At 38.1% G+C, this 24,549-nt stretch overlaps 1 protein-coding gene across 1 annotated transcript in view; it reads right to left on the bottom strand.

Annotated features, from left to right (window-relative positions):
* bbs9 (Bardet-Biedl syndrome 9) overlaps positions 1 to 24,549 on the bottom strand; it is a gene marked incomplete at both ends in the record, with an annotated part of 164,947 nt that overhangs the window by 124,072 nt on the left and 16,326 nt on the right. The window contains 6 exons of the mRNA XM_079240990.1: positions 2,451 to 2,555; positions 17,985 to 18,087; positions 18,231 to 18,284; positions 18,372 to 18,448; positions 18,907 to 19,088; positions 20,995 to 21,124. Of these exons, the coding sequence (XP_079097116.1) occupies positions 2,451 to 2,555; positions 17,985 to 18,087; positions 18,231 to 18,284; positions 18,372 to 18,448; positions 18,907 to 19,088; positions 20,995 to 21,124 (651 nt within the window). The remainder of the gene's footprint in view (positions 1 to 2,450; positions 2,556 to 17,984; positions 18,088 to 18,230; positions 18,285 to 18,371; positions 18,449 to 18,906; positions 19,089 to 20,994; positions 21,125 to 24,549) is intronic.

Below are 24,549 nucleotides of genomic sequence, written 5' to 3'. Positions count from 1 at the left end.
CTGGAGATTAGCTAGAGAACATAAAAAGAAAAAACACAATTGCATTTTAAAAATGGCCACTTAGAAGATCTCCATTTGCGTTTAGACAAGAATCCTCATGATGTTTGAATGCACAAGGATTCAGACCAAACCAGCTTCCTTGATTTGAAAAGTGCAGAGAAATGCAACATGACTGCCATGCTGGTAAAAGACATGAATCATCAATGGCTTGGTCCTGACCGAGCAATCCCTTGCTCAGCTACCAGGTCTTAAATATATCATTCAACACAAAAAAGAAAAAAAATCATCCATCTTCTGACAGAAAGACCAGTGTGGTTGTCATGCAGATCACATGCAGCATGTAAAGGCTGAAGGAAAGAAAAGGACCACGGCTTCATGGTAGCTCAACCTGGCAGCTGTTTTAGCTTCTGTAATGTTAGCTTGCATGTATGTTACTGGTCAGCGTTGTACATTGCGGGATGCCATTGCGATGTCAAACGTGAGAATTTGTAGCATTTCTGCTGCTTAAACCCATTTTCAACGTAAACAACCATGCACACAGTATTAGTGTTGAACTATTTTCTGTGAATGGATGGAAAAGTCGCTACAGCTCAGCTCCAATGTCGGGTAAATGTTAGTAATTATGTTAAAGATTCTTATATTTTGGGACGACACTGTGAATCCATGCCTGTACTCTAACAACCAATTCTTCTTCATTTCTCCCTACACTCCCACATGGATCATTTTGGCATCAGCTCCCATTACTTTTCTTTCTTTTAAACCACACCTTAGAGCACATGTCCTCCCTTATCCACTTGTCTTGGCCTCTTCATTTGGCTGTTCTCCTGTCTTCCACTTCACACAACTGGACGTCTTTACATACATCCACCTGGTGTACTATTAATTCTCATCTTTGATCTTGTGGGGGGGGGGGGTTTTCTGGTCTTGTCTTTTCTTCTTCCAATCTCTCATAAATCTTTATAATTCTGCCTACATCCATGTTTTGGAAAGCAAGTTCCTTTCCAAAACATAAAAAACAGCTTCCGACATAAGCTGCTCAGCTTCTGAGGCCAACCGAAATGCTCCAGACGCTTTATTTCCGGCTATATTTAGCATCACAATACGCTTACAAGAACGAAACACTTCCCAATTTTCCAGACATTTCCCATTAAATGTGCTTCTGGGGGGAGAAACTGTTCCACCAACAAGTGCCTGCCAGAGCAAATGTAATCCAAAGGAAACAATAGCATGAAAACAGAATTTCTTTTTTTCATGACCCGATTTCCGAACAAATGCTGAAATACATTGATTTTTTTTTATTTTAAGGGGGGTCTATGACATTTGAAATAAAAAGTGGTTTTGTTGCTTCGGAAAGTAATATCTTCCAGAAATATTGCAGGGCCTGGAAACAGATGCCTGGAGGCAGTAAGGGGATGAACTGGGATTGTTTGGAAAGAGCCCAGATGTCCTTACGCCAATCCAGCGCTCTGCTAGCAGATGGTGTTCAGTGCTGTCACACAACATTGGCTGTGATGTTATACACCAGACAGCTGCTAACTTCATCATGCTTTTAATGCTCAGGATGGTGCAGAAATGATTAGGTTTACTTAACAGACAGGTGTTTGCATGCATTTTTACAATGACATTTTCACTGTTGTTTATATGGATTTATGTACATAAATACACTTAAATGTCGAAGCGGAAAACATATACATGAAATAAGACCAGCTAATATAAAAGTACTAGAATATATAGTTTATTAGAACTTAAGCTGTTATCAACAGCTGTGCAGGAAATCACAAGTCAGGCAGGGATACCTGTGTACATTTTTAAGCTGGACAGTGAGAATTTAAACTTATGCACACCGTCTGACCCTTCCCATGAGGGAAATATTGTCATGTTTAATGTTTTTGCTGGTTTTGGCAAACAAAGCTAAAAGTTTTACAATTCATGTGAGGATGTTTTTTGTTTTATATTCAGTGTGAAAGTCAGATGAAATTTAAAGATGTTGCAGCTCCACAGGTCATGAATAAAGGAAGTACAGGGTTCATGGATATGGTCCCATATGCTTTGCATAGAAACATCCGATATGGTTGCTCTTGTTGAAAAAGTATGTTGAGGTAACTCAGCTGGGTGTGATGCTGCACACTTTACATCTTGTAACATAACTGCTGGTGCTGTAAGCTAAAAGTTCCCATTTCACAAGAATTACAAAAGAATATATAATAAACTAAAAGCAGTCAGTGCACTGAAGCACCTACTGCACGTTCCTCTGGATAAAGGACAATAAATTCAATGTTTAGAGGAAGCTTGTTTAACATATTTAGTGGCATAGAGCATTAAAGAGCTCTCTACTTTATGGGTTAACTATACTAGGTGAGAAATTCATTCCTGTCAACTGCATCATGTAGGAAATGTTTTTCTGTTTAAATGAAAGACTCAAACTAATTTTAGGCTGTGTGTTTCTTTACCTGTTGGTGAGTTGTAGGACACAAGGATGTCTCCAGTCAGATCAGCAGGGGGGTACCGGCCATTGAGGAATGCTGAAAATGCCACAACTTTGGTGGAACCAACACCTAAAGACAGAGAATAATCACATTAGTATTAAACACTGAAGTAATAAATGGTGGATTTCTACCAAACCACTGTCTTCTTTTCTCTGTTGTTGCTGTGGTTTGTGAGTAAAACGTGAAATATTTACACTGTTGTAAAATATAAATATATCTAAATATACATCAAGCACAATTAATCTGAAATGGATTCAGTGTGTATTTTAAATTATTGTGAATAATTTTTTAATAGAGTAAAAATCTGCTTATGCATTTCATTAGTGTGACCTTGTCATCAGCATCTGATGAAACATCAATGCTCTTCATCGTTCCATGTTCTGCGTGACTAAACAGCTTTCAACATAGGACCTATTTTAGTCCAAGATATAATTTGCTTGCCTAGATTTGAAAGATAAACAATATGAACAAAGTTAAGTCGATGGTTGAAGAAGGTAATGCTCTAAGAGTGGATTTTAAGTGTCCAATTATAACAAAAGAAAGTGCAAATTTTTATGCAAACTTGGCAGGTTTGAAACTATAATTCTGAAAAGATCTGCTGGATTATTTCAGATTTGGGTTTGAGAGTTATTACACAGGATGGGGGGGGGGGCTCTGAGGGAAAACTCAGTCAAGTTGCACTGAAAAGAAAGCAGTGAATCCTTTTTAATAGAGACTCAAACATAAAATCACAAATACTTTTACCATTAATCTTTCGTGTTCACTTTTCATTTTTACATCTGTGTCATAGAAGTTGCAGAACTGAGTAAAGAAAAAGAGAGCAACACTAAACTACTTGAGTTTGCCTTTAAGTAATCTGTGTTTTTTAACAATAGCAGTGTGATTTTCACTGAGATTTTCTTCCCTCCATAAAAGAGGCACTCATTTTATTTCAGGATTTATGAAAGAACGACTTTGAATGATGGACGAGGAAACGGGTTTGTCAACAAAACACACACATATGCTCACACACCCTTGTAGAGTCAGCATTTTCAAGGCGTCGACAGAGCAGGATACAGTTAGCCCGATACTAAGCAGATCCCTAAATGCACACATACACACACACACTGAACTGGTCACACTTTGCTCCCATTAAACTTCGCAGTGCAAGGTTAAGTCAGAGAATTACAACCTCGAGCAGAACTTTAACTTGTGTTCACCCCTAAATAGACTCACACACAGATACGACTGAAATTATATGGAGCATGAGAGATGGGTGATGACTTGTAGCTTCCTTTCAAATACCCCAAAGCCAACATAGAAAAGGAGAGAAAGAGAGAGGTGGAGAGAAAAAGCAGGGATCAAATACAGACAGAGAGGAAAGGATATATTACAACTAATGGCTCCATGCAGTCACACACACACACACAGGGGGTGGTGTGGTGGTGTAATGGTCTGTCACAGGTGACTGAATCCCAAGTATTGGGTGTGTGTGTGTGTGTGTGTGTGTGTGTGTGTGTGTGTGTGTGTGTGTGTGTGTGTGTGTGTGTGTGTGTGTGTGTGTGTGTGTGTCCTAATGGAAGTGCCTGCAAGTGTATGAGTAATTTCTGGAAGTGAGGAGAAATTTGGTTGTGTACACTGCTGCATATTTCTATGAGCAAGAAGAAGGGCAGAACATCTAAATGGCCTTCTTAACCGTGCACACACACACATGATACACAGAGCTGACTGCAAGACAAAGCTTCAGAGGTGAAGGCAGACAGCAGGAGGAGACAAGACGGATAGGAGGAGATGAAAGAGAAGAGAAAACCTGCCTCCAACTGACAGAGAAAAAAAAAATCAAATGTAAAGACTTTCTCCTCACATGTGTTAAATCTTCTTTCTCTTCAGTCTTTATTCTTTTTTCTTTCCCTCCATGCACCCTCATCTAGGTAAAATCCAACTGTTTTATTAGAAAATTAACACTTGTGGTTCAACACTAAGTGTTGGTCTCAAACTTGTCCTTTATTTTAGTGTTAGTCATGACCTAACATGTTAAATTTCATAGATACATTTTCATTATCTGAAGTAAATTTTCCATGAAACTGCATTGAATTAGGCATCTTTAAAACACTTTTCAAAGATTTTTTGGAAAATATGATCAATCAAAAACAAAGAAAAAGAAACTATTAAACAAACAAAAAGCAGATGACACAAACAGAAACCTAAACTGAATGAGATAATACAACATTTGCTAATGATTTTAGTTCTGCTCACAGATGCTCTTCTAAAAACAAGAACTATTCTTTGTGTGTTCTGCATCGTTATTACTTCCCTCTCTTTTCTCAGGTTTTTCTTTTTAGCTCTTTCTAGCATTCTTTTTTTTCCTGTCAGTACTCCCTCCCTGTCACTCTATCTGTCAGCAGAAGGCTTTTAACCCAAGTGCCCTGAAGGTCATGCCGGTCAGACTGGTTTAAGTGCTTTAAGTGTTCCCAGACCCATTAAAGACCAACAAACAAGACCACAGAAGACACAAAGCAATCCCTTTTCCTCTTTTTTCTCTATCTGTGTTCCCTTTTTTTCCCCCCCCTCTGCAGCTTTTCATCATACATTCGGGCACATCTGGACAGGCCAGAGAGCCGCTGAGGGCGTCAAACCTGTGTGCAACAGGTAACGTGTCTGAGTGACCTCGAAGTCTGAACCAGCGAGACTGTTCAGACTAGTCCCAGTGTTCTCAGGCACATTAAACCATTAATACCACTTCCAACAAAAACAAGCTCTATAAAGTAGCCTGAAATCCCCCTACTTTACTCCCGCTCCTTTCCGTTTTACTTCCCCTCTTATTTCCAGACATTTCTCCATCTCTTTTTTTCCACCTTCAGCAAGTGTTTGCCACTTCTTCACGGCTTCATCCCAAAGTTCCTCCAAGGCGTTGTTCCTTTATTCATAGTTTCACCTTGACATCTCGGTCTGTGTTTGTTACATCTGCTGTTGGCATCTTTGCTTCTTCTTCAACACCGACAGCACTGAAAATGAGGAGGCTCATACAGCATTGTAAAATCTATGTTGAGAATTTAAGACTCTATACAATAAAAAATAGACTAAGGGGATTTTAATTGTAAAATTGGGGTATAAAAGTTCAGATTTAGCACATGGTGAACATATTCTAATCTTCCATTAGTTTTTCATCTAAGCTTAATTAAAAGATCCTCTGCAGGGCCCTCATTTGTCGACTGCACGTATGCACTGAAGCGTGTACCAGCATTCCCACGCAAACTGTACAATGTATCAGCTGGTACTTCTGTGTAGGAAAATGTGTACATTTCAGCACAATTTGTTTCATACGTACAAAAGTATAGAAAAGAAAAACTGCAATATTTTTGCAGGTGCCAAGGTGATCTTGGTACACATATTCCTTGTTTGGTTGAAATAATAATTACTCAAAAAGTTCAATTTTAGAAAAACAATAAACAAACATGGAACTCAAAAGGTTTCTAAACTCACAAAAGACACTCATGACAGACAGATAAGAAATGATAATTACTGATCTGACATTACCAAATTTGCTAAGTTATATTGCTATTTAGTGGATATGTAAGTGGTCTGACATCACTTTATTATTGCTTTACACCATCTGTGCTGGATTAATCTTTTCTCAGAACCAAAACACACATTTATCTTGAACAATTCAAAACCGGTAAAAGGAAAGTGCTGGAGTAACGCCATGCCAAGTCTGCTTCATCTCTACAAAACATACAAAATAAACCGATGCGACAAAAAGAGCTTCAAGGTAGAAGTTCTGTTCTCCTCCAGCTGCAGATACGACTCGTCTGTGTGAAGTTTTCTTAAATTGTTTTTATAGTTTTATATTGGATGACTTAAAGTTTCTCTGTAAAAGAAAATGAGAGATCTCTCCTTAATCCCAAATTATGAACTACCCTAATTTTTTTCTGCAGCGCCTCTTTATGCTTTGTTAGTTTAACTTTGTTACACAGAATATTGTTTTAGAGGGTTGTTAATATTAATCGCCTACACATAAAACTTTTCAAGGGTGCTTCATGTGTCTCTTTTTTAAATAAATGTTTGCTGTACTTGGTTGAGTAAACCAAACAGGTTTATCTTAAATTCTGCAAAAAGAATTTCTTTCTCTCCACCATTTAGGAGAAACACAAATGATTTCCACTTCCACGTAACTTCTAAAGGGATGTTTTGTTTCTACGAATGGTAAAACGTGGTCGTTTCTGAATGTCAATCCCCATGAACAAATGCAGGCATATTTATTTAGAACAGGTGGGATTAATCAGCAGAGAGGATTTATGTGTGTACTTACGCGTGTTTGATAAATCAGGAATTATCTGTGTTTAAACACCTTCGAAATTTCATCCTATGCAAGAACTTAGAACCTTTTCTACACACGGTTGATAAATGAGGCTGCAGGCCTCCATTGCTTCTGTGTAAATTCAGTTTTTGGCTCCATACAACAAAACATTCTGTATTATCCCCCACAGCTTTACAGGAAGTAGCATTTACATCATTATTTTACATGTTTGCATGTTTTTCACCCTGGGCAATGTCTAAAGTTAAATAAGGCTCTGAGATTAGCCGTGCAATCTTGTCTCTGCTCAGACAGTCACATTGTGTTTTTGTACACGTACTTGACAGCTCAAGTTAAACTGACGACTGACTTTAAAAAGAGGCTTGGGGTCAAGAGGGGTGGAGATGGGGATCAATACCGCACAGGGAGAAAAGGGGCATGTGTGTACGTGTCCATCCTCTCCTCACCACCTGCAAATAATCTTTAAAAAAAAAAAAAAAAAAAACAATGAAAGGAAAACAAACCTAGAAGATAGATTTCTGGTCTGCTACTCGTTTATCAGTGTCTATGTGTGAACGTAGGTGCACAGTGTCACATGTCGTCACATCCAGGAGCAAACGCCCTCATTGGCTGTCGCCGTGGTGTTAAACACTGACCTTTAACCTTTTTAGGTCAGTATTGGGTCACATAGTTGTGTAGGGTCTGCCCTTACACACATCTAACCAAACTCTCACTGAGAGGTGAAATGTCAGACACTAAACGCTCCACGTTTATAAAGCTCCATATACTTAATCCTGCAAACAGTCCAACTGAGTTTGTTTTTTGTTGGTTTTTTTCATAGAAAAAAGAAAAACAACCTTATATGGACCATAAACACATTTACATATCTGGGAGAGAAGCAGATTAAAGACAACGTGGGATTTCAGAGTCTTAAGAAAAAACCACCACAAGGTTGCCATCAGTCAGATTGGTGGAAAACCACTTGATTGCCTGAACCATTATCCCCATAAAGGCATTTATTTTCAGAAGTATAATAGTCAATATTGGATCTCTAGATTTTGGATTTTGGTTAGACCACCATATGATGAATGATGAGTATGACTGAGCAAAGAGCAGTCCACAAATATAATAAAAACTATGAAGATGAAAACATAACAGGCAGAATCAATCACGGTTTCGGCTGGATTCAGTGATAAATATACAGGTATGTAGAAATATAAAATATACACATTCAGTCTTTTATCCCGCATAAAATGACTGATTGCAATTCAGCTTTAGGGAATTTTTTACTAATTAACATTACATGCAGCCAATTAAGGCACTAAAATGAACATATATGTTTGCAGCAATATACCTCAATTTGGAGCAAGTTTTTATGAAGTGCAGTGAATCATTTAATATTTGTTTTTGCAGAGACAAATTAAATAGGTTTTGCTTATAAACTGTACAGAAAACTCCACAGTATGGAGCCACGGAGTGAATGAAATTGGAAATTTGATTAATATAGGCAGATAAAATAATTAGAATCAATTTTTATTGCATTGTTACTGTACATGCATTAAAATAAGTTAATTTTGCAAAAACTTAAATATTTTTATTTTAAGTTACATTTCTTGCCTTTTTTGGTGACCTAAGAAAAATAAACTGGACTGTGAAAAGGAAACATGGAATGAAGGGACAGAAAAGGAAGGGGAATGCAGGAAGTTAAGACACTGAGGCGAAATGACAAGTGAAAGAGAGGAAGCAGAGAAGGAAAAGATGGAGAGAATATGGGTAAAGAAAGGGAGGGAGAAGGACTCAAGAGTGGGAATGAGAAACAGAACAAAGGAGGCAGTGTGTGGTGAACAGGGGATTGAGTCGCCATCTGAGACGAATAAAAACTGGAACAACAATAAAAGTCAGAAGGCGCTACCTCCCCTCCTCTTTGCACAGCCATTCCGCCCTGTGCATGTGTGTTTGTGCACACGCATACATCATTAAGTTTTCCTTCTTTGTTTTTTGGTCATGTCTGCCAAAAGGTTGGAGTGAAAAACCAAAAAAAAAAAAAAAAAGGAGATTTGACATTCACACCTACAGTGAACGTACACATTAATAAACAAGCGTGGATGAACATTAAGGAGGAGCATCAAAGCATGTGGGGCAATCATAAGCATGCGCACACACACACACACACACACACACACACACACACACACACACACATTCATTGTAGAACACAGTCAAGAACCTCTTCCATGCTATGACCGTTAGATGTGCATCAAACACACTGTCGACACCCAGTGTGTTAATAAACTCCTTTTCTAAAATTGTAAATTCTTGTTGTATTCATAATTCATATCAATAACTTAAGAAATGAGGCCAAAGTAAGCGTGGAGCTCCTGTCACTGTATGGAAAGCTATTTTCTTTAAGCAAGTACATGCCTTTCAGAAACGTGATAAATGACCTGAAGCCGAAATATGTCCTACAGGAGCAAGTTCCCAGGTAATGCCAGCATTGATTCCGTCTCATTTTATGCCACACACACAGACAAAACCTGCCAAAAAGTTGGCACTAAAGCAAAAATCAGTTTAGCAAGAGACCTTGGAGAGATGCATGTCAATTCCTTTTCAATCTGACTTATAACTGGGAAGCCCAGATGGCTTTGACAAGCTAGACAGACAGCGCGTCAAATCAGTGTTTTTTTTGTTTTTTTTCTTTACACAAAATTTGCATTTTAAATTTTCAACTCAAATAAAAATATAAATTATTTTATGATTATTTAGACTGGAGTCTTTGAATGAATACATTGGAATTGATGAAAAAAATGAAGTGAGCCTCTTAATGGAAAAGGTTGTCTATGAAGATACATATCTTACATATATTTGTTTGCTTTTTATAACATGCTAAAAAACATTAACCTAATTTGAATTATAGACACACTTAAATAATCATATAACTAGCATGTTTTACTTTTTGAATTGCTGTGAAGCACTGATTTTGTGTAAAAGGAGTTTGCAAATCAACTATTTTCTCTATTTCCACAACATATTAAAATCTGAATAAGTTTTCTATAAAAAGTGAGTACAAATTGTAGTTTGCACAGAGTTATTATGAAAACTAGCTGTTATTTTAAAGATAATATAACAGTTTCAAGATTTTTTTAAAGTAATTTTTGTTCCTCACTAAATGAAAGGAAGCCTTTTGTCTATCAAACCAGCGGGTGTGTATGTTGTCACCATTTGCAGACTATAGACTGAAGAGCTGTTAAGCAGTGTAATCTTACCTATACTTGCTGGCATTTTCTTTGTCAGACTATTTCTGGTCTGGCACGATAACATGTCATGTTCACATGTAATCTCCATGACAAAGTTTTGATTGATGGTGTATAAAAGCCATTAAAAACACCAGTACTACTACATGACCAAAGAAATATAGACATGTGGTCATGAAATCTAGCGGGTTTGAATTAATCATTTTACAGACGTAATTTCTTATATTATGTTATTACTTGTGAAAGCCTATATGTTGTACCATTTACAGCAAAGCAGCCACTTCCTCTGCAATCCATAATGCAGGGTGGGAGCAATTTTCTGGACAAAATCACAGAACAAACTTTGGCCATGTGACTGGGATCCAGGTTCTCAAAGTCACGTCCAGGTATTCATTAAACTCACCAACCCCCGATTAATCTATTTTTCCTCATTTTCAGGATTGTAACATGTGAAATGCTCAGTTTGGGACAAATCTGACGACGGAGTGTCAGCAAAAGTGGTCTGGTTCCTCAGCTGAACCACCCATTCTGGGACAAAGCAAGCCATTGAAGGGCTATTTGAATTAATGAAGGAATAGATGAGAAACACTAAGAAAAAAATCAATTTAACACGAGTTTGGTTTGGTTATGTTTCTTGAGCTGCGTTTATCCATTTATATGGCTGTACAATGGAAATGTTTAGTCCTTTTATAGTTAAAAAAGCAAGTTCCACTCACGTCAACCAAAAGCCACTGAGGAATGTTTAGGCTTAGTTTAGTTTAGAGGTTAAACTTGGGCAAGCAGGAGTTATTGCTAGGGATGGGCGACTCTCCTAAAAGAGAACCAATTTCTTATGCTCCTCACTTATAAACAATATTACAATACCTGTATTGTGTGGACCGTCTCCTCTGAGGCCAAAGCAGCCCCAACCCATTGAGTCATAGAGGCTTGACTTCTGATCTTGGATTCAGAGCTGAAAGCCAAGTTCAGATCTCAAACTTGTGTTCCTGAGCCTTTTTTTGTTTGTTTTTTGCAGTGTGATGGAGTGCATTATCTTGCTGAAAAAGGTCACAGTCATCTGGGAATACTGTTTCCATGAAAGAGTGATCTTGGTAAGCAGGAATATTTAGGTAGGTGGTATGTGTCAAAGCAAGATCCCAATAAATTGGGAGGACCCAATGTTTTCCAGCAGACCATTCTCCAAAGCATCACACTGCCCCTGCAAGCCTGCCATCTTTCCATAATGAATCCCAGTCCCATGTCTCCAGAAGTGATGCAAACAGACCCAGCCATTCAAAGGGTGTAAAAGAAAACATGATTCATCAGCTCAGGCCAACTAAAGCCCTCTGGTTTGCTCGTTGTAAGCAGTTTTAGTGGTGGACGAAGGTCAGTTTGGGCAACCTGACTCATCTACAGCTATACAGCTTTATACACAACAATCTATTGTCTGTTGGGGCATGAGTATGTCAGACACAGCAATGCGAGCAACAATGATTTTTCAATTGGTAGACCTCAATTAGCATGAGAATTCAGTCTCAATCTTTTTATACTATTAAGTGACCTTTGGTCCTTCTTTAGAGTATTGGTTTTCCTTTCTTGGACCACTTTCAACAGGTCCCAACCATTACAGACCAGGAACATTACACACCAGCTGCAGCTGAGGAAGTACTATGATGCAGCTCTCTAGCTATCACAATCTAGCTATCATCAAAGCCTTAGATTTGCCTACCTTCTATCACATCAATGTCAAGGAATAGAGTTCACTTGCTCCATATGGTACCAGATGAGCTGCCAGGTGTCTTTGTTATGAGATTAAGCATTTTCACTTCACCTGTAAGTGCTTAAACAGTTATGGCTTAATGGTGCATAAAGTGTTTCTCATGTTTTACACCAAAATGGTGTTGAATGACTTCTGAGAGCCGGTGCCAGATTTCTGTTAGCAGGGAGACAAGAGAACATTACATAAACATGGATACAACTACAATACTTGTGTGTGAGCTTGAATTCTGAAATCAGACTTTGTTAACAAGAGCATGTGTTTATTCATCCATAAATATGCATGTGAAAGTATGCAAATGCCTTGGGTGTGTGTGTGTGTGTGTGTGTGTGTGTGTGTGTCTTTAACTGTCTGTGCATGTACTTGTTCTACAGAGGCATCTACTTGACCTGTTTAACCGCTACCTAAACTCATATAAACAAAGCCCCTCTTTAGTGGTGTAACACGTGACTCATAGCCTCTGATTTCCAATTTAAAGAGTAAAAAAAGCTCATGTGCTGCCACAAGAAAAAAGAAAAAAAAGCTTGGAAGAACCAAAGCAACCGGGCAAATCCAGACACTTTTATAAAAAATTATTTTTATTGTATCTTTTTGAATGAATTCGCTTTTGATCTGTTTTAATATTTTGCTGGTATACTTCATTTATCTGCTCAGACATTGAAGCTACCGCTGCTCAAGCTAGATACTTCCAAAATCCTGCATTACACATGGTAAAGATAATAAATCTGAAGGTATAACAAGTGATCTTTAAAAATGAAATCTGAAATGCAGCAAAAAAGTGCATGATATTTATATTAACAATCATAGAGGTCAAGTGTAGTGCATGAACAGATAAGAATGCACTGTGGTGAAACACATCACATTTCTGCAGAGACAGATCATGAATCATGGGAAAGCAGTGGTCAGTTTTGAGACAGGGCTCAGAATAAATGGATGGTGCTCCAACCGCCTGAGTACGCTACTAACATCTTGAAATCATAAATTCAAAATCCACTCTGGTCTTTCTCAAAAAAGCTGGTGTCTACTCCTCTGTGATGGATGATGGTTTCAGCAAATGTCAGGAGTGGTTGTGAAATTACAGTAAAAAGGGCAATATGTTGTAAGTGATCCAGCCTCTATGCCTAAGTGCATGGCTTCAAATTAGGACTGCCAACACTATTCAGACTGTGTTAGTGTAACCTGTGGCCTTTATTTGACATATAACTTTATACAGCAAGATTTCTTGTGAGATTTACACCCTCAGAAACAAATTTGCAGATTAAAGAATACAGGTAACAAGGCAATAATACACCTATAGTAGGTTAAGATACAACTGCTATGGTCAAGATGCATTTGCATAAACGGTATTTGGAGGAGTTTATTCGTGCCATGTTAACTTTTTTCCCCTAATTTCAATTAGTTACATTTGGTTTGTGAATTGTTAGGCGGTGTCACAGTTGCAGGTTTAGCCTGCACGTCATGCTTATGACACGTGGCATTTTTCAAGAAAGTCAGATGGCTCTTGTTATTTCATATCGTTACTTGAGTTCCACTGTTACACAAATTGCCACTAAAATAACTTCACACCTGAACAATGACTGCACACAAATAAAAGTATATCTTGCAGGGTTTTTCCTCGGTTTCTGAAGGGCTTACTGTATGTGCTGATGTTGCAGCGGTGGGATGGTTGGGTTTTTCCCATAGACAGGGTGTAGCTACTGCCCAGATGTGGATATTATTAGAGTTCCATCTTTACCTTAATGGTCTTTATCCTGTTCTTTATGGATGTTGTAATTACATCTATTATGGAGGAAGAATTTATATTAATGATAAAAAAAAATAATATTTTCAGTGGAATTGTGAAAAGAGAGACAACTAAACAGAGTTTCTTGAGCAGCAACAGTCATATTTTCAGCAGAACTGTAAGCATAATTTTTCTGCAGATCATTTAAGTTGTCAATGAAAACAAAATCTGAAAATAGGATTGCTTTAAGGTGCACTTTATATAGTTACACATTATATTATAAGGCTAGGCTAATTAACACAAGCATATTAACCAAGGCTTATAAGCTGAACACCCACTGAGACACACAATCCCCCTCAGTCACACAGCCTGTGGTCTGACAGCCAGCTTACCAGTTCCTTTATTAAGGTACGCCCTACAGGGACAGGTTGGAAACACATTTACCTTTAAAACCTTATTTTTTCATGGCATAGATTAAACAAGATGTTGGAAACATTCCTGAGATTTTGCTCCATATTGACAGTGAAGCATCATATGGTTTTAAAAGATTTGTCAGCTGCACATCAATAATGTGCTCTGTTAGGTTGAGGTTTGGTGACTGGAGAAAACTGGAGTACAGTGAACTGTTTTAGATAAACTGGTTCAGATAAATTGAGTCTGAGGGGTAGACATGGTCTGCAACAATGATTAGTTTGGCTGTGTCAAACAATGTAAAATGGGTAGGGGAGAGAAAGTGTGCTAAGAAAATATTTCCAACACCAGCTTGAATTGAACCACCACTAGCTTGAATCATTCTGCAGTTCAGAGATCAGCAGTTTCTGCAATACTTACACCAGTCCGTCTGGTACTAGCAATCATATCATGTTCAAAGTCAATTAAATCCTGTTCTTACCCACCATGATGCTTAGCTAGAACTTCAGTAAGTGATACTGATCATGCCTACATGATTAAATGTATTTTGTTTTGGCCAAGTGACTGGCTGATGAAGCAAAACAACAAGTGGAACTAAAAAAATGGCCAGTGAGTGCATATTCTGGAGCTTTCCAAGTAATAATGCAACCTGAATCATGTTAAATACACAAAGTAACGCACTATGATCTTTACAGTCTGCTTTTTCTGTCCAGATAAGAGTGGGCTCACAAGAGCTGTTAGATGATAATGTGTTTAATTCAACCATCTAGTTATCAGAAAACTGCAGTGGGTCCTTAAAGGTCTTCACGTGATTAGTGAGGTGGGATTATAATAGTCTCTGAAGAACCATTTTCACACATGTACCAGAGTCCTGAAATGTTGTAAACATTTTCCAGATTGGAGGCAACATGTCAACAACATTCAGTGCAGACATCTTGCAGAGACTTTCCACTCTCAGCCCCCCTTGCAAATTCTCATGCAAACATAGCAAATATTCCAGAGAATTTACTACTGAGCAAGGAGAATAGGTGTGTGCTGTCAGAGCTGCAGCTCCAACTTTCTCTATGCTACTCTGCTAGCTGCTTTCTGTTCACTCCATAATAGTCTGTTTATGGTAAAATATATGTTGTGATATGTCAACCAAGCAATGCTCTTCATGGAGTCTTGGTAACTATTTTCAATAATGTTGTAGAAAAAAAAACAGGGTTTTCCACAGAGCAGGTTTTGCATCATGTTTGGCTTCTTCTGTGCTCCACACAAACACTCACCAGCAAACCCTACACATGCTCCTGTACAGCCCCAGTGTTCATGTATGAAAACTTCTCAGGCATCTGATCATGTTGGATGTATGGTCAATTAGACTATAGTTATTCTTGTCACATAGATAAGACTTCAAATATTGCTTTAACCAAAGAAATTCCTGTACTGGTACATGACTGGTGCTACAGCCAGCTCTTGGTTCTGTAAGAAACTAACTGATAAACTGCTTGAATTTCCACAGCCAAATAGCCAACACATAGCTACATTATGTCATGTTTTAGGTCTCTTGCAACTCATGCTTGAACCTCCAGCTCATGCTTTCTCAATTTATGTGGAAAGCAGTAAGAGCAAGTCAGTTTTTATCCCATCTTCTGGGCTGTTTTAACAGTACCAGTCAATAGTAAAAATGCCGTTTTTAAACTGTCTGTGTTTGTGAATGGATTCTATAATAAAGAGCATTTCCAAACAGTGAATGGCATTTATGAACAGCGCTGCAAATGGGATCCAGCAGGATCCAAGAACCCCATCTGCTGATATTAAAAACACCTGAAAACTGCGATTCTATATATGACTCTATACAGTACGCTGGGCAGCATTTAAAGCAAACGACAATGTCAAAACTATGTCACACACCAGTATCTGGACATCAACACAATGGCGGTTTTAAAAACATACCATAGGTGATTCAGCAAGAAAATGCAAGAGGACATTATCAGAGGAATGAGAAAAAGAAAGAGAAAGGAACAGAGCAACAGAGAGAATAGCAAATATTCGGCTGATGTTCAGAGCTCAGAGCAGACAGAGGATGCAAGGTTTTAAACAGAGGAGTGCTTAGAAATGATAATCTGTTAAATTTTAGTAGCATAACATGGGGCTTGTTTCCTCCGCTGTCAAATGGACCGTAGTCCATTTCCAGGGATAGTACAATTCATCTGGTGCAGCATGAACACCAACTGCACTCCGATGGGGAGCAAAGAAGTGGACTCTGGTCTGGTTTGCTTGCAAATGGACTATCCAGCAGTCAAACAAAAAGTGGTGTGTGCCAACAGCAATAAAGCCTGAAGAAGAAGGAAGTGATGCAGAATCTTGTTTGGGAAGGAGGAAAAAAATAAAGCGCGTTCTACACACTGCTGAAATATTAGAAACCTCCTGACCAGGGTCGTGTGCAGGTCTGACCCTGAATTCCAGAACCAGCAGCAGCAATATATCCCACTGGCTAAAGTGGAGGCGTGATGGCAAGAACGTCCCTGCCAATAAGCACAAGCTTTGGAAATACTCCTGCAGTGCTTCACAATAAAGGCAAACCTGGCGCCTGACCAGTAAAACACTCGTCACTAAATAAATATACCAGTATGTAACTTTGTCTTGCAAAACTGTGTTTTCATGGAAATATTGCACCGTAACAAACAGTTGCTTTAACTATGTAAGACTGTCCAGGCAGTTTAGGCTGCTTGAATTAAGAGCAACTTGAACACAAACAAAACCAAAGGCATGAAACTTTTACAAAATCCCGACCCAATCGAACCGAGCCCCCGGACAAGTGTGAAGTGTGAATCTCCCCTGAAATTCAAATCAACTCAACTCAATGCAAAAAAATTGAGCTTTTCATATTAAGTTTAATGACAGAAGATATGTGGATGTGATCTAAACTTCCTTAGATCAGGAGTTCTACTCCATATGTACACCAACACGCAGAACAAGACACACACCACCAGGGTTAGAGGTTTAACTCCCTGTGAGCCCACACACACTTAAAAATACATGTTTTTTATGATACTTTGAGCAGCCTCTGATTTAATTCTCCCCCAACTGGTTCACATTACACACACAGTAAATATAAGCTTCCACAATCACATACACACTGAAAGGAAGAAAAAAAAACAAACAAAAGAAAAAGCAGGGGGCATAGAGATTTTCACAACAGCTCAACGCACATTTCAAACACCCTGTTACAGAATGCTTGATGCTCTTTTAATGAGCTGACAGAAAAGTAGTGTCTCGGGTTAGAAGGTTGTGTGTATGAATTGTCTGGGTGATGCAGTTCAAAGTTGCCGCTGTCTGGTGTCGGTGGCCAACAAAACACAGCAGAAAGACTGATAAGAGCTGCACAAATAAACGTCTGCACACACATCGCTCGCTGCCGATGTATGCATGTGCATGTATGAGTTTGTTCAGTGTGTGGAGAAGAAAAGCGTGAAAGTGGGAGAAGATGTGCAACACACAAAATGTGTGTGGATGTGTGTGCATGTGATTCGGAGCACTAGTGAGGCTGTGTGAGAACAAAAGTGATTGATGACAGACGATGAAAGATTTCACTCAAAACCAGATGCATGGAGCCATGCAAGTTTTCCCTTTAAAATGCAGTCATACAGTCACTGCAATAACAAGAACCCACACCCACCCCCTTCAACAAAATCTTTTCTATGTATTCTTTCATGTTTGGATCATTTACTACAATAACTGCATGAGCCCCCTTAATGACAACAAATCCTGGCTGTTGTTGAAACGTGTGTCAGTTTTGTTTTAAACATTGACAAACATCTTCCGGTTGGTCCAGACATTTGCTTTCATTAATGGTCCAATCATTCATCATCCCTTCATGCTGTTGGAAATCATGAGAAGAGACCTAAAAAAACTATACAAAGTCCAAGCGAGTACCCCAGATACCATCTTGAACAAACAAGGGAAATATGTTAAGTGAATTTGGGTGACAAATCATCAATTAATCTGACATAAGATGTTTTTCCTGTTTGAAAAAGTTGCCCAAGCTAAAACAGGTTCAAGAACTAGACACAAACACAAAAGCAAATTGTTGTAGACTGACCCATGGGCTCCAGGACAAACTGGTCTTGAGTGACAGCCAGAGGAGGCTGAACGCATATGGACAGCTTAGAGGACTGCAGAACTGAACTGGACTTCACTTTCACCTGGGGAGAGGAAAATAATAAAAAGGAAACATGGATAAACTGAGGAACTAAAAAGACATTGATTTTTTTGAACAAAGAGAAAAGAGGAAGAATATAAAGTTTAAAAACATGCTAAATAATAAATAGATAAGTTAACAACTCACCTGTATGGTGACTGAAGGGACAGGCAGACCATCAATATCTTGGATCAGAGCTTTCTGTGGAGAAAGATGAGTCTAGAAGTGTGTGGTTTTTTTTTTAATGTGTAAATAAAAAACACACAAATGTTTGTTCTGTTTACTTACCGATGGTTTGTCCATGCTAGAGGACACAGTAGCCGTGACAGACAGATCCTCCACAGTGTCACTTTTAGGCAAGATGTCTGAAATCATATTTATGCTTTTTAGAAACCCTAAAAAAAAACTTTGTTCCTCCTTTATTTCACTAAAATAAATCATTAAAACAAAACAAGTCACTTTTTCTAGGAAAGATTCTGAAAGTGTTTCTAACTTGTTTAGACTCAAAACAGTAAATCAATCAGTCAATAGAGGAAAATGCATTAGAACTACTATACTCATCTACCAAAGTAACCTTAAACACGTCTTCAACCTGCAACTTGGGATGGACATGTCATGGCTTGGAAATTATATTCGAACCGATTTGTGACTTAACATTTGTCAAAAGCAATCAATAGATATTAATAATCTGACCAAGCTGCTCCGTTAACTGGCAACACTTACATTTATTCAGGTTTGGAAAATTCATCCACCTACATCCGACTGGATTTTATAAAGTACCTCTTGTTCCAATCAGGCTTTTAGTCTTGTAGTGAAATAATACCTTGAGTCCTGGTGGCCTCTCTGATGAATCTTTGTAGCTTTTTCATCTCAGTATCCACCTGCTCATAGTCAGCCTCCCTGGCATCTACTTTTGGAGTTGAGAAGAAGGAGGGGTCTGTACCCATGTATGAACACAGGAGATGACCATCTGAGCTCAGACTAACCACAACTCCCTTCAGGTCCCTGAGGAAAGGAGAGAAGAGGGTTAACTTGATAACATTTGCTCTCCATCAGGAACACTGTACTTTAAATTTACACTGCAGGTCAGAATTATTCCTCAAGGAACAGAGAGAGTGAAGTGGGTTTGGGTGTCTTTTCATATGGAAATAGATGATAAGAAGAAAAGCATGAAGAAATGCTGAGGGATGCAATAATATTTTAACTGTGTGGTAACAAGTTGCAGATGTGTGTTTGCGTGTGCGTGATTTCTGTTCCACTTCAACAAGGCAGTAATGCATACATCCACACACAGACACACACACACACATGATGGGGTTCAGGTCGAGAGCAGGAGTCTGCTCCACACCTGCACAGGACGGGTATCTGAGGAGGCATAAAACTTTCACTTTAACTGCAGCGGAAACACACTCACGCACACACATGCACATTCAGAGACATGACAAACTGCTACGCATACGTTTATATGACTAAAACATAGACATTCACAAAATTCAGCGGTTCTCACATTGACTCAAACACACTCCCTGAATCAGCTCCCACCACTTGTAGGACAAAGACAACTGATCATGCAAAAACAAAGAAATAAGGGATATGGCACACATTCAATCATTTAATCAAAAAACATAGAAGTACAGAGTGATGCTTGTATCCTTTGTTTGGTTGTGAACTTTAGCAAGTTGGCTTAAAAATATACATTTATAAAAACTCAGTCTCGAAATGAGCTTTTACAGTCAAGTGGCTCAACGGATTTAAGTTTATAGAACTCTAACTCAAGTATGCTGCAAGCACATGAGGTCGTGGAAGCAAGTTTAAGTTATTAAAACCATGTAATTTGATAGTAATGCTTCACAAAATCTTGTTTTTGTTTTCAAGTCACATGATTTAAACTATTTTTTCACTGTACTTTTATACGTATTTAGCAAAAAGTTGCTTCTGAGGACAGTTGAGAAAACCAAAATGGATCTGATTATGCAATCCAAGGTTGTCAGAATTAAATAAAAAAAATTCAACACCACTTCCAAAAAACAGAAAACTGTGAGGTCTCCTAGGAAGTGATTTTAAGTCTCTTTTAAAAACTCATCTTTTTACACCGGCTGTTAACTCCAGAGAACATGACCACTAGGCCTTTTTTTGTCTTATATTGTCTATTTAACTGTTTTATGCTAATAATGTTTTTTTTTTTGTTTGTTTGGTTTTTTTTTTTCTACCAGCAAAGCACTTTGGTGACGTTATGGTATGTGAAAGTGCTCTATAAATAAAGTTTAGATTGATTGATTGAAAACACAGAACTCCTGGAGCATTGCTGTAAATTAGATACCTAGAGCAAACCACTGGTACGACAATGTGTTTGTTTTGTGTGGACTGGTGCATATGTGTTTTCCTCTCCCACACACTGCAAACTCTGATGACTATCGAATGCTTAAAAACAACAGCCTCAAACTAAACCAAACAGCTACCCAGACATACACTATCTGCTGCATCTAAACCACACATGCATGCACATGGGTTCACAGACCGCATCGTTTCTCAACTGTGTTTGTGTTTTGCGTTGAAATTGTATCAAATTGCAGTTTGATTGTAGTTGTTTGGGAGGAAAAAAGGGCAATGGATTGGTTTTAGATGGCCCCTCCTCGCTGTGTCCTGATTGGCCAGCTGGAAGACATTGCAGGATAATTTCCTGTCAAATGTCTAAGACTGGATTTCACAAGGTGATAAACAAAGAAACATACCTGCCGCAATTTGTATATATGTGGCATCAAAGTCTTTTAGGTGTCAAATAAAAAAAAAAATGTGATCACATTTTCATGAATTAACCTATTTTTTATTTAATTCATTCATTTATATTTTGTGCACACACACACACACACACATCATTTTCAGCCCTCATTTTGTTGGAGGTTGTACTCACGGGAAGTTGGCGACTCGAACAGCCACAGGCACAAAGGAGAGCTGGGCTGCCCATTTCAGAGTCACATCCTGGTAAATCAACAGCATGTTGGTATGGTTACCAAGCAGCAGGTTTGTGGCGCCATCTGTCACTAAAACAAAACAAAAGTAAAACAAAAAAAAGGTTAAAAGACAAACTGAAATGCTCCAATGTTGTCATGTAAAGGGACTCAAACTGAACGATACCAGACTATAACGGCTGAAATTGGCTCATATTACAGAGAATAAAGCAGCATTTTAAAACAGATTTTCAAAGTACTACAAGTTCTGACTCAATTAAATGCATATTTTATGTCATTTTTCCAGCAATATCACTTTGCTGTATTTATTCAGGTTTGTGTCTTGTGGTTAGAAAGCCAGCCTCGGTTTAATAGCAGCCCAAATGTGAGGTTTTTGTCTCTCATTTTTAGTTATAGAAAACAGTGCTCCATATTCACAAATCTAACAACCATGCACAGAAATAAGGAATTCCTGTGGTGGGTGGCACTGCCCTTTAAAATGAGTGCAACTTGCACTCTCTAGTAAAGAAAATTCATCTCTTTACATTTCACATCTGGTTTGTATGAAGAATTTGTCATCTAGATGTTTCATTTTTAAAACTGGCTGTGCTCTTTAAGGTATACTGTGGATATAACTGAAGTTATACACTTTCTCTTGTGACCCAAGGCTAGAAACATAAAATATAAATACTACTTATGTTTCTCACACACACACAAAAATGTCCAGTCGACCCACCGATGCTGCAGTTACCACCTAGAGAGATCTGAGGCCACACGCAAAACAAACACGCCTCACTCACACACGATTGAATACACAAGTTATAATATAGTAACAGTGGTCAGCAGGGTGGTACAGTGCAGGGGTCAAAATGACAGAGTGTGTGTTGGTCCCACATCAAAGCAAATACACACCTTATATCTCAGCATCGGCCTTATAATTATAACCTCACTACAAAAAGGTTTAATCTATGTTCTTCTCTCGATTTCAAGCTTAGCATCTTTCCTCCATTCCACCCCTTCATTCTCGTCTTTCTTCCTCATCCTCATTCCTTTCCATCCACTATCCTTGCAACTCCTCTTTTCTTTTGTTTCCCCTGTGTTTTGATGTTTCTTTTCCCACCTTGCAGCATGACTTTTCATCCTGTCTATATTGTTAACAGACTGCCTGTTGCAGCTCTGCATTCCTCCTTTACCTCATCCCTCCCTTACACCTCTCCTATCATTTACAATCCTTGAGGGAAGAAGTGGTTCACATGCACATATCATAATCAGAAATGTTCTGTTGGAGCCAGGGAGAGTAAAGTTTTTATTCATTTTTTAAATGATCATAAGCAAAACTTTAATTTCTTGAGTTATTTATATCACTGCACGTTCTTCTCTACTTCATCTGTTTCTACAAAACCAGATTTTGATGGTAGTGGTAAGGACCTTCAAACACATCACCTCAAAATCGTCTCTAAACAATTCAATTTGGAGTCATCCTTTTTCTGCTTTTAAATATAAGCAGTTAATTATGCCTTTATCTGAATTAAAGTGTCACCTGTTTAATCATGTTTTTAAAGGTAGAAATCAGAACTACCTTTTTACCTACCTTTGGCATTTTATTAAGGCTACACGAAGGTGCTGAATTTTCACAGCAAACTTTTCAACAGGAAATAAAGCCAAAAAAGTTACAAAGAAATGAATAGACTGACAAAAAAAAATGGGAAGGGAACTGTGCAGATGGGGCATTCATTCAGCTGAGGCAGCTGTGAGGCTGAAGGCCAGAAAGAAAGTATTAAGAAACCTGCAACGGATCAGTGTTGTCTGCACTCCTCAGCACGACACTCACAAGTTTAAGAAATCCATCACACAGCCTGGCCCGATAAAAGAGCTGACACTGAAGGTTGGGTGGCAGCTCAAAAAGGTCCACTGTCACTAAATATCAGCCTGTTAACAATAAACACAAGTGGGGCATCGCATAATTGTTGTGAGTTAGAAGTGCAGCTGCAGTTTGCTCCTGGGAGTCATCTGAAAGCCACAAGGAAGAATTTTGTGCAATTTTGATTCTATTGGCTCTCATGCCCAAAAACAAGCTTTGTTTTTTTATACTGGTACATCATATTTTAGATTTACTGACAACTTCCCAAAGCAATTTAAGAATTCTAAAAGAAAAGAAAAAAATGTCTGCAAAACAATACGAAGGGCTAGTCTTGCCATCTCCACAAATCCTCCCTTGTTGGTCTTTTTTTCCCCTTAATTTACATTATTTTAACTGTTCTCTTCCAGTCTCTTGTGTTGATTTTAAATCAAAAGGATTTTTCTCAAATAAATGGCTTCACAGAGTGCTGTTGTGTAAACTGAAGCAGACCGAAACACTTCAGTTGCTGCAAAGGACGCTCATAAAAACGTTGTTTAATGCTCCACAAGCTACACAAAGACCTTTGATTCGACTTCATTTCAGCACCATTCTGGAGGTCCAGCTTAATGTGGATCATTTATGGCTCATGGTGATAAGAATCAGACTGAAGTCAACAACAAAGACTGAAAAATAAGTCAGTTTTCTTCTTTCATACAACATTTCTGACATTTTACAAAATATTATAATATGTTCAAGAAAAATTTTATCAAAGGTAGGTACACCTAGAGTGTAGTTGTGTGCTGTAAAAACCAGCCCAATTTGTAAGATTAATCAGAAATACATGCTTCAAAAAAGAAGGGAAAAAGACTAAACAATTCTAGCATAAAACCATTGAGCCAATTTTATGAAAATAAATGAAAAGCTCTTATTTGTTACATTTGGTATGAAAAGTTTTGGAAACAGTAGCCAATGATTGTGGCTTTGAATGTACAACCCTGTCAGTGGAAAAATTAGTAGGATATTGTACTTGTTTTCTCCATCAGAGGAACAAGATGCTCATCACTGGAACCCATTAAACATAATTTTACCAGCAGGCATCAGACAGACAGACATCACTGGACGTTATCTGGGTTAGCTTTACATTTCAAATGTATCCTGGAAAGCTGCTTTTCATTTATTAACAAGTTAGAAGTGAAAATTTGCACAAATTCATTTTTGTCTGGGCTCATTATTTACTTCTTAATTTTATGATAAATGCAGTTTGGAGGATTATTAGCCATCTGGAAACACCCCACTACTCTTACAATTTTTCTTGTTTTGAGACATTTAAATTCCCACTTTAAAAATACTCTTAGCAAGAAACATCTCAGACAGACTGGTATAAAAAGTGTTAAGTTTATTTGCTGAAGCGTGAAATATTTCACTGCCTTTAGTAAAGACAAAGAGCTAAAGTGAGTATTTGATTTCCACCCACTTTCTACCTAGAAAGTTGAAATAAGTGCAGGATGTGTACATCATAAACTGTTTACCAACTAAATTAACAGATCAACATGAAGATAAACTGTATTTAAAAAACAGACATGCATGACAGCATAACAGTGCTTGTTTCTGTGAAGTAATTGTGATATAAAAGTTAACCTAACCCCAAAAAAGAGCATGTAATCCTCATGTTTCTTTA

This window comes from Telmatherina bonti (assembly GCF_933228915.1).
Source record: "Telmatherina bonti genome assembly, chromosome: 5".
NCBI lineage: Eukaryota > Metazoa > Chordata > Actinopteri > Atheriniformes > Telmatherinidae > Telmatherina > Telmatherina bonti.
Note: the sequence above shows the minus strand (reverse complement) of the source record. Positions and strands in the feature narration are given on the sequence as shown.